Source organism: Canis aureus, chromosome 10, assembly GCF_053574225.1.
Source record: "Canis aureus isolate CA01 chromosome 10, VMU_Caureus_v.1.0, whole genome shotgun sequence".
NCBI lineage: Eukaryota > Metazoa > Chordata > Mammalia > Carnivora > Canidae > Canis > Canis aureus.
In genome coordinates, this window is record NC_135620.1 from 62,735,314 (window position 1) to 62,750,111 (window position 14,798).

Here is a 14,798-nt window from a genome sequence, read left to right on the forward strand (position 1 = left end):
TATCAAGCTGCAACTTTAATTGCTCTTACGTGCACTTCACTACCCCCTGTCTATAAAACTGCCCATTCACTGCAACCAACTGGGCAACTCCAAAAAAAATGAAGTTGGCAGCAACTTTCGTCCTCATGGCAGGCCTGTGCCATTCCTGTCTGATGATTTTTCTCCCGTCTGCCCAAGGAGGCTGGCACATGCATTGTCTTCCTAGTTTCTTCTCAAATGCCTCCTGCAGGGAGGCCGTACAGCCCAGCCACCGGGGAAGAAAGCTCCCCAGGGAAGAGCTAACGGCGCAAGTGCCAGGCCACCCGGGCTGCCGTCTCACCCCCGTGTAGGTCAGCTTCCAATTATGAGCCCGTACACAGAAGGCTTGTGCTTACTTGAACTGAAACTCTCGACCTGCCGTAACGTCCTCAGAACCTCGTGTATGTCCTTCATGCTGGTGTCTTTCTGGCTATATAAAAGGAGCCGCTGAGCATCTGAGAACAGGCGAGACACACTGCAGGGGGTGCAAGAAAAGAAGAAAAGCCCTGGTTAGACCAGCTGCCTCTCTAGCTTGAAGAAAGTACCTGCCAGGAAAACATGTCCCAGCCTGGCTAGCCAGGTCTTCTTCCATGGGCCAGCGCTGGGCACTCCTACTGCTCCCCACGCCCAGCTTCACTAATACCTGACGTTCCTGCCCTCCCACCCACCATCCCTGCCCCAAATGCTCTTCCCAGGTGTCCACACAACCAAATCTTATGATCCTTCAAGGCCCAGCAGCTCCCCCATCACACACACACACATCCAGGGCCAGCTTATCCATGAGACACAGTAGGCACAGTGCCCAGGGCCCAGGATGCTCTTGGGGATCCCCCAAAATTTTTAATGTCTTTTAAAATCAGAATTAAAAATGAAATTCAGAATGAATATATATGATTAAAAAAATCCAACCTGGATTATATCCATCTTGGTACCAACACAGTTATAAAATAAAATTCTTAATATTTTTGTGTGCAAGAAGGGGGTCCCTGAAAGCGACATAGCCTAAGGTCTGTGAATATTACAACGTGGCCTTGTCTGGCCTGGCTGCAGCTTCCTCGGAACTGTCCTGATACCTCCCCCACAGTCCTCTGTCCACTCTAACTCATGCCAGGGTTCCGTGTGTTCCAAGAATCTTCCATGGCTCGTGCAGCAAACACTTATTAAGTCCATCTTTACGTCCAGTGTTGAAGCCAGGAGCCACGAATACAAAAGCATAGGAAGCAAGCTCCTGGCCCTCAGGGAACTCACACCTGGGGAAGAGGAACACCTGCAGGCGTTGGGACACTGCGGCATGACAGGGCAGTGACAGAGTAAGAGCCAATCTGGAATAAAGTAACAGGCTCTCCCAGCCTTGGCCGTGGGCCCCTCCTGTGCACAGCTGTGTACCACCTCCCCCAGCTGTTGACCAGCCACTTCAGATGCCCAGGAAATGTGGCTACGTGAGTAGGCTAATTACCGGACAGAGCTGCAGTGTCGTGTCTCCCCCTTCCCTCGTTACTGACCAGTTTGGGGAAGAATGCCCCCAACCACACAACTCTTATTGTCATAAAAGCTACTCATCGTTACCCCTAAAATGCGCCAAAGGAAGATCCCACAGTCTTAAATCCTGGCGGCCACTCTCCCTGCCCTCATTCTTCAAATCTTTACAAAAGCAACTTCACTCAAATTCAACCACTCAAAATCCTCCAGAGGTTGAGAAGGGAAGGAAACGTATTAACTGACAAGTTTGGAGAGAAAACCTGATACGGTACTTACATGGATTTGTTAAAGTTTCCAACCACCCCAGGGGCCTCACCAGGAGTCGGATAGCGGAAGCAGGGGTTATTGGCATTACAGATAATCCCCTGAATCCAAGGAAGCGTTCCTGCAGAGGGCATGGCTTTGTTTGGAAAGTGGCCTATGAAATTGAGAAGAAAAACACAAAAAGAAACATTAGTTCTTTGAAGCGGTCTCATGGAACCTTCATCTCTTTTGGTTCCACCCATACACTGCTCCATCCCAAATCTGTCCCCTTCCTCACATCCCAGAGAGACTGGCCACCTCTGAGCTGACCCCAGCCTGAGTTGGAAACCTGGCATCAGATAGTAGTTCTTAATCTACTTGCATCATCTGGAGAATGGGCTCCATGACCTCAGCCTTGGGGAAATGATGAGAGGGGCAGAGCTGGCCATGCACGGAAGGGCCTGGCATGCAGAAAGTTCCCAACTACCCATACTTCACCTTCCACCACCTGCCTCACCTGCCTGAGACATGGAGGAGCCCTGAGAATGACCTGATCCAATTCCTTCATGCTCTAAGGAAACCACAGCAAGATGAAGTGGCAGGTGAAGAGTGCTCAGGGAGTCAGTGGGCAGGACTGGGAGTGGACCCCACATTTCCGTGATCCCAGTCCATGCTCCTTCCCTTAGACCTTAGGCTTCCCCTGTACTCCAGCGGTCCTCAGTCCCCTCTGACGGTCCTCCATTGGCCAAACATATTAGTTTCTCCTCCTCTGCCGCTCACAGGCTCTTCAAGGACACCTGATAAACATGCTAACTTGGGGTCAGATGTCATCTGTGAAGCTACATTTGTTGTCAGTGCTGTTATGTTCTTCATCAAAACAATGGGCCCCACCCAGCCCATTGGTCACCTCCTCACTCTCCTTTCCCCTCATTATGCAATAGCACCTTACAAACAGCATGTTTGGCAGTACTTGGGTGGGTCCTAGGTGTCAAAGGCACATTTGGGTTTGTGGTAGTTGCCACAGGTGCCACTTAGGAGGATCAAGATAAATGTGCCCTGGAACCAAGCGCTCTATAACCTAAGGACCAAGCATGTGTGAATTCCTTTGGACATAAAGGCCATGGCTCCAGCTTTCATCATATTCTCAGGGTTACCTATGACCCTAAAAGAGTTAACAACCATCCAAAAAAAAAAAAAAAAAAAAGGCTCTAAGTGACAAAGAGCTGTGTTGCTGTAGGGGTCTGAGGGGGGTCAGACCTATGGGATTCATATCCAGTGCCTGCAACTTGCTAAGTAGCAACTTTGGCCAAGTTACTGAACTCCTACCTCAGTTTCCCTATCTGTAAAGTGGTGATAAAAATACAATCTACTTCACAGAGCTGCAGTGAGTATGGCGTGAGTTCTTACAACAAAGCATGTAACAGAGTGCCAGCACAGGGCAAAGGCTCAGTGAGGGAGCCCGCCAGGATTGTTGCGGCACTCTGGTTGGGAGTACTCACTCTGCTACTGTCCCACTGGGACCACTCCTTCCACCTCACAGTGACCACCTTCCTCCAAAGCAGGAATCCTGTTTTATTTATCTTACTCTTTTCGTGCAGATGGGCTAACAGAGTCTCCCCCAGAAGATAAGCTAGAGCCAGCTACCCTTTGCATTTCCAACATTGGGGTCGTTTTTTCTTTTTCTTCTATCATAGTCCAACCGGAGAGGCCACATCCAAAGCAAGGATGTAACAGGATCTGATCCCTGTGGCCATCCTCTGCAGGGACTCTGGCCTGTTGAACATTTACTCAGTCAACCTCCTTATCTCCCTGTTAATAGTTCAAGGAAAACCAAACAAGGTCCCTTGCCTAGGTCAGCTGCTCCTCATACAGGGAAAAGTTTATGTAATCCAACCAAATACTCGAAGAATCAAGGGATTCTCTTTAACCTCCTGAAGATACTGACACCAAAGATAGGGTGGTGTTGGTCCAGGCAGCACAGGGCAATGGAGGTGAAGTTATTGTGGGCTGATCTTTGGGGAGTACAACAAAGACCCTTCCCTATAGGTTGGGTCCCACCAGATTTGCAAAAAAAACAAAAAAAACAAAAAAAAAAAACAAGCAGTATGGGACTTGGCAGGATGACAATCAGATAGCATAATGGACTCCCAGGGCCCAGGGAAGTGATTAGGAACTTCATGGCTCTTGATCAAACTAGGGAAGATTTCTGGAGAAGAAATTATACATCAATCCTTCATTCCCAAACACCAGACACCTCTGCAAGCCTCACCTTAGCTCTCTGCCCTTCTAGCTAGGTCCCTGGAAGGGGGTGAGAATAGGAGGTAAGGATGCAAGAAGTGCACAGCTGAGGGGCAAAAATCTCATCTGCCTTCTCTAAGTATAAGAATTTGATGTTTCTGAGAATCTATCATCTAGATCGCGAGGGATCTGGGTTAAAATTCAACTTGCCCAAGATCACGACCTCAGCAAGTAGTGTAGCAAGGATCCAAACAAACCCCCATTTGTCTGATGCCAATGTCTGCACTATTTCCACTACACCATCTTGCCTGCTTGCAATCATTCCTGAGAGCACGGCCTAGCAGATAAAAAGGCTGAGTCTTCCCTAACACGGGTACTTCAGTGAAGCTTAGGGTAATGCTAAAGTACAATCAAATGTGCATTTGTTCATTAATCTCTAGCGCACCCAAAGAGAAAGCAGAATTACCTCCCAGGCCTACAAATTGAGTGTGTATTTCATTTTATGCTCTTTTCCTTTCTGGGGAAATCAGAAAAATCACATCTGGCAGGATGTTCTTGAGGTTTTGTGAATTTCAGAGGCCTTTTTTTTTTAACTTGAATATGTATAATATGCACTGGCAAATTAGCGGGTAAATAACTGCCCCTATGTGTTTTGAGAGAGATGGGACCGGACTAGGAACACTATTAAAAGGTGACCCTAACCCCCCTCTTCCCTGAAAAACCATACCATGCAAAAAAGCCTGTGCCGCTGGCAGGGTGTGAGTGGAGCTGGCTACTGGTCGGAAAAGTCACTGAAGCAATGGAACAGAGATCCCAATTACACCTCTCATGTTAGGGACCCCGGGTGGCTCAGTGGTTGAGCATCTGCCTTTGGCTCAGGGCGTGATCCTAGGGTTCTGGGATTGCATCCTGTATTGGGATCCCTCTCTGTGGGGATCCTGCCTCTCCCTCTGCCTATGTCTCTGCCTCGCTCTCTGTGTCTCTCATGAGTAAATAAAATCTTAAAAATTAATCAATTAAAAAAATTTTTTAAATAAAAATAAACCTCCCACATAAACGTTGACCCTTTGCACTGGGACATTTCTGCAGACAGTCCATCTAGTGAGTCTAGCCAGAAGACAAAGACGGTGATTACAGAATAATACTCGGGACAACCACAGGGGGTAGGTGCCATCATCCCCCTTTGACAGAGTTGAGGACACTCAGGTACAGAGAAGTTAGGTCACTTGCCCAACCTGATATACCTGGGAAGTGTCAAAGCCAGGATTCAAACCCAGGGAACCTGCCATCTAGGGCTCTCAGGCTCTTAGCCTCTACTGTATTTTCTACCCTCACTGTAGAGGCAACTCCTGACATCACCGAGAGTCAGATGGTCGGAGCTCGATTTCATCTGTGTCACTTATTAGCTGTGTGACCTCAGGAACGTCCCTGTGCTTTTTGGAGTCCCAATTTACTCATCAAGAAATTAGGGACAAAAAAAAAAAATTTAAAAAAAAAAAAAAAAGAAATTAGGGACACCTGGGTGGCTCAGCGGTTGAGCACCTGCCTTCGGCCCAGGGCATGATCCTGGAGTCCCTGGATCGAGTTCCACATTGGGCTCCCTGCATTAGAGCCTGCTTCTCCCTCTGCCTGTGTCTCTGTGCCTCTCATGAATTAATAAATAAAATCTTAAAAAAAAAAAAAAAAAGAAATTAAAGCCTATGTTCACAACGAGGGTCTATTATATGAGGTGGTTGTGACAGTCAAGTGAAATGATAGTAGTCAATCCGAGCAGTTCTATACAAATGCTGCTTCAAATACTGTGGTCCCTGACTTACAACTGTGCATATGAAAAAAGACAAAGCATATGAAAAAGCCCTGGCAGCGTCCAGATGACAGCTGAGGTCCGGCCGAGCCTCAGGCGGTTTACCGAACCCCCACTCTCTGACTTGGCGGTAGGTAAAGCTTATTTTACTTTCATGATCTAAAATGTATGAAACAGATGCTGGCTATTATTATCATTACTGTTATCACCGTTCTCTAGGACCGTAAATGGTTTCCGGAGTTCACGCCTTATCAAAAACTTAGGAGCTTTTCGGTTCCAACCCAGGTGCAGTGTTTCCCGGAGACCGTGCCCTGGGGCGGGCGCGCAGATACTCACACTCATGTTGCTCATAGGGCGGGTAGCTCAGCCGCACGGAGATCAGGATCAGGAAGATAAACAGAGGCCAGGCCACTTCCAGCAACAGCTGACACTGGGGGGGAGCAAGACAGAGAGCACTGTGAATCTACGACTCGGAGGCCGGACTCCACTGGACTCCGGGAAACCTAGGGCCGCTCATGGAACAACTGACCAGCTCCCGGCCTCTCCCAGCACCCTCCGGGCTTTAGCAATGCCAAGTTGTTGGCGGCCCTCATGTTATGACATACTCCTTCCGTGCCTCTGTGTTCTCCTTAAGAAAGGGAAGACCCGGGGATCCCCGGGTGGCTCAGTGGTTAGAGGCCTGCCTTCGGCCCAGGGTGTGATCCTGGAGGCCCAGGATCGAATCCCACATCAGGCTCCCTGCATGGAGCCTGCTTGTGTCCCTGCGCCGCCGCCGCCCCCCCGCCCCCCCGTGTCTCATGAATAAATAAAAAAAATCTTAAAGAAAGAAAGAGAAAACCCTCCTACCCTGCATCCTCTGGCTCTCTACTTAATCTTCGTTCCTCAAGACCCTCTGATCTCTCAGGCTGCGGAGAAGCCCTTCCCCTGTAACAGCATCGCATGCATAGTCCTCCCAGGGCCTTCTCCGCCAGCCTGTCCTCATCTGTCACTGGCTTCCTGGTCACTGGCTTCCTGGGGCAGTTTGAGGAAGCTGAGGGCAAGCAGGGAGTTAGCTTTGCACTCCCAGCCCAAGGACAGTGTCAGGTAGGGAAGGACCCTCTGTGGAAAGGAAAGGGTGGAGCAGCCTGCGGGGCTCAACGCGGTGCCCCCACCTTGGCTCCTTGAAACACACACAACTTGCCTCCCCGCGGGGCTGAGGAGAAGGCTCCAGAGGGCAACGGAAATGGACACAGGGCTCCACATTGACCTGTGCGTCTCCACGACTGGAAAGAGCTGGGAAAAGTGCAAAGTTCTTCTGCTGCATCTACTAAGGCCTCAGTGGGTTAGATCTTCTCAAGTGGGTTAGATCATTAAACTCCTAAGCAAGCACGATCCACTGGGTAAAACAATGCAGTGTCTCTAAAGGAAAACCTTGCCTCAGTGAGTTACCAGGGGATAAACAAGCCCAGGGACAGGATGGAAATCATTAGACATAATTTAATTGAACCAAGGGTGTTCAGACAACTAGGTACACTGCCCAAAGACTCTCACCGCTTTCATTCCCTTTGTTGCTAGACTCTGAGGTTCTAATTAGGATGAACACCAAAGAGCCCAGAAGAGTCATGGGGCCTTGTGGTTAAGAGTAATTACAACTGTGGCTGCAGAGTCAGAAAGCCAAGAACTCTGGCCCAAAATCCTCCCCTTTTATTCAAACAGAATTTTTTTTTCTTGGTCTTTAAGTCCATACATTTTTATTGTGGAAAATTCGAAATTAAAAAAAAATCTAGAAAAGTAGAAACAAGTACAGAGGAATCACCCTTAATCCTACTTTCCAAAGATAATCCCTAGTAAACTGAGCTAACAAAAACCTCTATTAATATTTTTCTTTTTTCTATTCCTACATGAATACTTTTCTCTACAAAACTGACATTATAGAGCATATATAATTTTGTATTTTGCTTTTTTCAGTTAACATTATGATGGGAATGTTTTCCAGGACATAAAATATTCTCTTTAATAAATGGATTTTAATGGCCATTTTGATATTCCATCCCGTGAATAGATCATAATTAATTAAACTTCTCTGCTCTTGCTGGTGTTTCAAATTGTTTTTACTTTTTTATTTATCATTTGTGTTGAATTTTGTTATTTTAAATAACCCATTTTTAATTTCCAAAAACCTTTGATATGATTACCCATTAAACTCTTTCTTAAATCTTCTTTTTGGAAGGAAAAACAAAGATGATAATAGTAGATGTACTGAGGTGACAAGAACACAGGTGATTTTTTCAAAATACTTTCCTGTGTTTCCTAAATTTTCCATAATGAGCATGTATTACTTCTCGAATGGAACAAAAATCCACGTTAGCATATAACCATGAAGAAGAGTTTATATTATTTGATAGCACACGGTGGCGAAGGGGCGGGGGGGGGGGGGACAGGTCCCTCTTTGGAAGAAAGCGTACTGCCAATGGAGTCTCCAAGACCAAAGACGTGGCTGGTCTTCCTAATATTTCTGCAAATAGTCCCAAAGAGGTAACACACACCGAAATTTCCAAGCTTTCAAATGATATTTGGTCTCCCCTACCAGCAGAGTTGGAAATCCCTCCTTGGTATCTCCCAGGTACTGGGTGCCTTCACCAGCACTTGGCACAGCAGGGCCCTATTTAGAAAGGACTTCCCCCCCACCCCACCCTGTCACTTTCTTCTCACTAAGTCTGCCACATATAAAAGCTTAAAAACCATTCACTGAGTAAGAGAATGAACTAAAGTTTATAAAATAATAAATATAGAAATATAAATCAGTTGAGCCCTCTGGGAAAGCAACTTGGCCATACATATTCAAAAGACATGCTTATCCTCTTTGACCAAGTAATATGCACAGGAATTCATCCTACAGCACTAAATTTATAATATCAAAAAGCTATATACGTGAAGTTATTCATCCACTGAAACACTGTAATTGCAAAATATTGGAAACAACTTAGTTGCACAGCACTGGGGAAATGATTAAATTACAGTACATCTATTGGACGATATATTATGCTGTCATTACATCTATGAAACACAGACACTATTAACCATATAATATTAAGTGAAAAAAAGCAGAACACAAAATTGAAGGCATTACAAGCTTACAGCTAAATAAAATCACTTCCAAATATTAACAAACAGGAATGAAGCTTTTTAAAAATGGCATAACTGAACGAACTCAGAAAAGAATAATGAATTCAGGAAAAAAAAAACAAGAACTAAACTAAACAAAGAGTATAAAGAAGATAAACAGTCATCAACCGTGGCATGATGAAGCTACCATTTGTACACTTAGGATAACAGAAGCTACCATTTATTTAGAGTCCAATATGTAGTAGGCACATTACATACGGAGTATTTCAATTAACCTTCCAAACAACCTTTGATGTAGGAACCAGTACTGTCCCCATTTTATATGTGGCAGGGCTAAAGCTCAAGAAGGGGCAAGTCATGGAGACAGAGGCAGAGTTAACATTAACAGCTAGTTGTGCCCAATTCCAGAGGCCACATGGCAGTGACACAGCAGGTGGCCAAGGTGGGAAGGTCAAAAAACACCAAATGGTCCCAAAGAGATAAAACCAACACATGGCCTATAGATTTATAACAGTTACAGCTGATACTGAGCACCTACTAATAATATACCAGAGATTTTTTATATATCTCATCTCTAATATTTAATTCTCATAAGTTGAACTGTTACCATGAAGCTAAGATTTAAAGAACCTATTACCCATAACCTGGTAAAAGAGTGCACCAGCACTTGATCCCAGCTCTACTGACCCCCATGTGCTTTTGCATCCATTTTACAGATGAGGACCCTGAGGCCCAGAGAGGTGATAAATAAACATCCAAATGTTGGCAATAGGATATAAACTTATCGAATAAAAACTGCATTGATGAATTGCTATAAAACTAGCAGGAGTGTCACTGGCATCCTGCCATGGTAGATTTGGGGCCAAAAGATCCTTCTCTTACTAACTTCCAAATTTATGACACTTTTTTTTTACCTGTGAAACAGAAATTTTAACGCATACCTCTCAGAACTGCTTTGAAATTTAAGAAGATAATAGATATATTTCAAAACTACAAGAGGCAGTCTACACATCAAGAATCATTATTATTAACTATGAAGATTATTGTGAAATACAGGAACATACATACCAAATAATGTCAAATGAAAGAAGAAAACAGAACATAAAATGATACATATGTGATGATTTCAACAGTCTCCTTGTGCTATTGTCACTCAAGTCCTCTCAAGTGGCAAGAACCACACAATCTGATCATCATGACCCATCCACCTCAGAGACTTCTTTTGCATATAAAATAAAATTCAACTGCCCTTTCCCAGCTCCGAGGCCAGGCATGATCTGGCCCTGCCAATCCCCAACTCATCCCCGGCCAGTCTTCATTCACTACACCAGCGTCCACCGGCTTTTCTGTTTTTGACTCAGGAACATGCATTAGGCCCCATGGCCCTCACATCTTCTAGCTCTCTACCTGGAATACGGTGCTTCTCATCTCTGAGCTCCTGATCTTCGGCTTGAACTTCAGGGCTCTCAGCTTAAATGTCATAACTTTCCATTCTAAATTAAGACCCTATCCATAGCCTGGTGGTATCTAACACAGTGCCACAGAGTTTGTCTGATTTATTTTCTTCCTAACACCTATCACAGTTTGTTATTTTATTTTTACTCCTGTGATCACGTGTTTCATATCTGCTTCCCCCACTGAAAGGTACGCTCTGTGAGGCAAGGATCGTGTCTACATGCCTGCTTCTCCACTGTACACCCAGCACACTGTCCCACATGCAGGAGACGCTCAATAAATATTTATCCAAATGAAACAGTAAGTGGCTATGTGTTCTAACTTTCTCCATGCCACAGGAGATGAAACTAAAACTCATGAGAAATGAGTTTTCTTTAGCCATTGAGGCATATGATGGCCAAGCTGGAATCAGAACTGAATTAGAATTAAATAACAATGAGAATTACTATCTGAATTTGAACTGTCACTACCAGGCCAGGAACAAGGACAAGGGAGAAATGTGTACGTTGAAACTGGAAGTGGGGAGGGAATGTGGAAATTTTTCATCTACCCTGGAAAATTCTCTAATGGCTCTTCAATGAGGAATTCTAATTTTTACTTATTTGATAGTTTATTCCTTACCATTAACCAATGTCCAAATATTGATCCCCTATGCAAAAATTAGAGTTACCTGAGAAAACCAACCACATGGTTAATCAGTTCTACTGGAGAAAATTAAAAGCAAAGGCAAAAAAGAGAGGCTATATGGCCACACTGTCCCATCTGTTCCATGGGACCTTGGCCTCTGGCTTAGCCTGAAACCAGATGAGGATCCTGAGAACTCTGAAGCCCCTCACCCTTCCTGTCCCAAGCCCTGTTTGGCTGAATGACTGCCACCCACACAAGTTAACCGTTACTTTGGACCCAAACTGACCTTTGCACCGATTTTCAACTTTCGCAACTCAGTGTATTCTTTGCCCAACAGAAACAACGGAAGCTAGCCCTGGTAGATGGTCCCCATGAGGGGACAGTGGGGGCACAAGAGAGGTTCCCCAGGATTCGTCAGCAAACAAGGACACAGAGAGAAAGGGCAAATGCTGCCTTTCAACCGGGTTATTCTGGGGTATACTGTTCAGCTCCCAGCTTTAACACATGCTTCCTGGCAGCAGCTCCCAAGGTCCCTACAACAAGGGAGCCTGCTTGAGACCTGCAAATGAATGGCCCATTTGACACATTTACCACATGTTCAGCAAATACTTTTTAAGCATATCCTGGGTGCTGGGTGCTGGGCTCTGGGCCCAAGTGCGTATACTCTAGGATCTGAGAAAATGGGAAATGAGCAATGATTTTCCACACATTGTGGGCAAGAACTATCATGGAGCTTTTTCCCCTGCCTAGTGGGCAGGGCTGGTTCTGACTGTGTGAGCTAACAAAGTGGGACCAAAACCCTTAACAGGTCCCACTGTCTCAACAATATAATCTAGAAAGCCAAGCCAGGTGGATTGGGAAGTAGCTACCAGTAAGCATTTCAGATCCATGGGCATTAAACCTTCAGTGCAGATAAAGCGAAGGAAGGAAGGAAGGAAGGAAGGAAGGAAGGAAGGAAGGGAGGGAGGGAGGGAGGGAGGGAGGGAGGGAGGGAGGGAGGGAGGGAGGGAGGGAGGAAGGGCAAGCCTGCAGGGCCACCAAGAAACTGGTTCTGGTGCCACTTCCATGACTAACCCACCCTGGACCCCCCTGCCCACCCTCCACCCCCACCTGGAATCCCAGTTCTATCAACTGTATAAGGCTCAGGCCAGGTCTTTCCAACTCTAACAATCTAAGCATCTGTAACCTGAAATAAACCACCACTTTTTTTGGTTCAGCAAAATACATTTCATATCAGGAAGTGAAGAAGCACATGCTAATAGGCTTGTGGTGTATCATCCAGAAAAGCCCTTTTGGGTCAGGATGCTGTATCTTTACTTCCGCCAACAACTTCCATAAGGCTACCAGTTGCTTTTGACTAAGCCTGCCTATCTCTCTAATCTTAACTCTTTTTAAACTCACAAGCAATACTAAACTAGAAGCAACAAGCTCAAGACCCGTGGAAGCTGGCCCAGTCTGGATGGCCCAACCCCACCTCCTATTCCAGTACCCTGAGCTCCTGATTCCTTGGTGGACTTTGGGGAAATCTCTCCTCTGCTCTGTGTCTCAGTGTTCTCATCCATGAAATGAGAGCTCTGGGCTGGACTGCCCCTGGGCCCTGCTTTCATTGTTAAGATGATACAATGCTTTCCACCACTCGGTGGCTAATAGACACACTACGGCAGAGATGGTTTCCCATCATGTGAGCTGTTGCCACCAGGATGAGACGACGCAGAGGACCTGGACCACATGAAGTTAAGAAGTGAGGGCAGGTGATGAATACATAGGATTTGGAAACACCCAGGACGTGGGAACAGCCGTGAGAAACAGGAGCAAAGGCAAGCAAAAGCTCAGAAACATCAAGATTTTGAGGCTGAAATAGAAAAAATAATGATACTACTGAAAAGCAATTTGACATAGTGATTTAGAGTACCAATGTTAGAGTCGGGTTATCTAAATGTGAATCCTGTGTGTGCCTCCTGACTAGCAGTGTGGACATCACGTGGATTACTTAAACTCTCTCTGTACTTCAAGTATCCCAGCTATAACATAAGGAAATAATAGTACTTCGTGGGGTCCTAAAGAATGAATCCAATTAATAACCCACTTAAGGGCCTAGCACATGGAAGCTCATTCTATTTGCTTTCATTATATTATATAATATTATATTTCACTATTACTGTCATCACCAAGACAGATACAATACATAGATTCTAGTCTCTGACTAGTGATTTTAAGATATAGGTCCACACTTGTAACATAAGGGGCTAAAAAAAGAAAATCATCATCGTTTCTCAGACTGGAAAACCTATATTTCAATGAGGGGTTAAATATGAGGTCTCTGAGGATTTTAAACATTTAGTGTTTTCATTTCAATGGTCATCTAAACAAATTCAAATAAACATAACCGAATTTTCTGAATGCCTACTTTGTAACTACTTCTGGCATAAAATTTGAAAGCCTAAGTTTATATTTGTGTCTGTGATTGTGTTGGCACCAATATAATTGTAGCCAACTAATGAGAAAGGAACAGATGCAGATGCAATTTATAAATGAGGAGACTGGAGCAAATGAAAGCCAAATGACATCAAAGGAAGGTCACTGGAAAAGTGGTTGAAGAATGGAATCGTTGTTAGCACATAGTAACAGAGACTGTCCAAACTCAGAAGAATCAGCATTACAGCATTTGCTACCATATTCACATTACCACTTACACTTTGGGTTTCAGCTGAACATTGGCAGCTGTCTTACTCCATTAACAATGTTAATTTGAATTGTATTGGCTTTGCAATTTTGTTTGCATTTAATTTGTAAGTATGCAGGGGTCATTTGGTTGTATAACAGCCTATAAGAGCAGAGGCTTATATCTAGTTTCACATATGTACACATCTAAGAAACGTTACAATAAAAAAGAAATCTAGTGAACACAAGGGGACCTTGACATTTTTGTTTTCTTCTAAAGAAGGTCCAAGTGTTATTCTAGCTTAAGAAACACTTAAGTCTCTCAGAGGTCTCTTATAGCTCTTTGTGCCTAAGAAAGACGATCATTTTGGTTATAGACATGTTAAGCTTAGTTAAGATAGCCCAGTGGGGACACAGGCTTAGAACTCAGAAAAAAAAAAAAAAAAGCAGGGCAGGAAACAGGTTTAACAGCCAACTACAGGGGCGCCTGGGTGGCCCGGTCAGTGGGGCGGCCGACTCTTGATTTCGGCTCAGGTCAAGATGTCAGGGTCGTGAGATCGAGCCCCACAGCAGGCTCTGTGCTGAGTGAGCGTGGGGTCTGCTTGAGACTCTCTCTCCCTCTGTCCTCCAACGCCCCCCGGCCTCCACACTCCCTCTCCCTAAAATAAACAAATAGATCTTAAAAAGAATAAAAAAATAAGAAGAAGAAGCAGGCAGCTACAGAGCCGTGCAGACCAGATGGGGTGTCTACAAGTGTTCGGAGACAAGCCAAGCGCTGATGTCCGAGCTTCAGGGACGTCGGCAGGCCTCACAGCCTTGCCCCTTCCTCGGTGTACCGCCCCCATTCACCCGAGCATTAAAGGTGATCGTCTCAGGATTGCGCACAGGATTCTGCGTCCCATCCAGGAGGTGAATGACTTAGAACCCTCCAGAGAAACCAAACAAATCTCAGTTTCGTATTCCTCCTGGCTTGCCGGCAGAGCTGCCTGTGTGAGTCCACACCGACGCTCAGGAGACCCAGGCCCTCCGGGAGGGCTGGGCCGTCAACTCACTTCGCTCTCACCTCCCAGCAGTCCAGGGGCCCTTCGGGTGCTCTGGGAGAGCCCCCAGGTGGCCCCCAGGGCTGCAGCAAACGGACAGAGTGGGCTGCTCAGGGACAACGGTCTGC

General features: G+C 45.4%; 1 protein-coding gene across 5 annotated transcripts in view; it reads right to left on the reverse strand.

Moving 5' to 3' along the window:
* The window catches only part of ABCA1 (ATP binding cassette subfamily A member 1), a 128,645-nt gene that overhangs the window by 93,338 nt on the left and 20,509 nt on the right, over positions 1 to 14,798 (reverse strand). For all 5 annotated transcript variants that reach the window (XM_077912764.1, XM_077912766.1, XM_077912763.1 and 2 more), the window contains exons 3-5: positions 6,119 to 6,212; positions 1,774 to 1,915; positions 375 to 493 (exon numbers count right to left, since the gene is read on the reverse strand). In XM_077912764.1, coding sequence (XP_077768890.1) covers positions 375 to 493; positions 1,774 to 1,915; positions 6,119 to 6,212 — 355 coding nt within the window. The remainder of the gene's footprint in view (positions 1 to 374; positions 494 to 1,773; positions 1,916 to 6,118; positions 6,213 to 14,798) is intronic.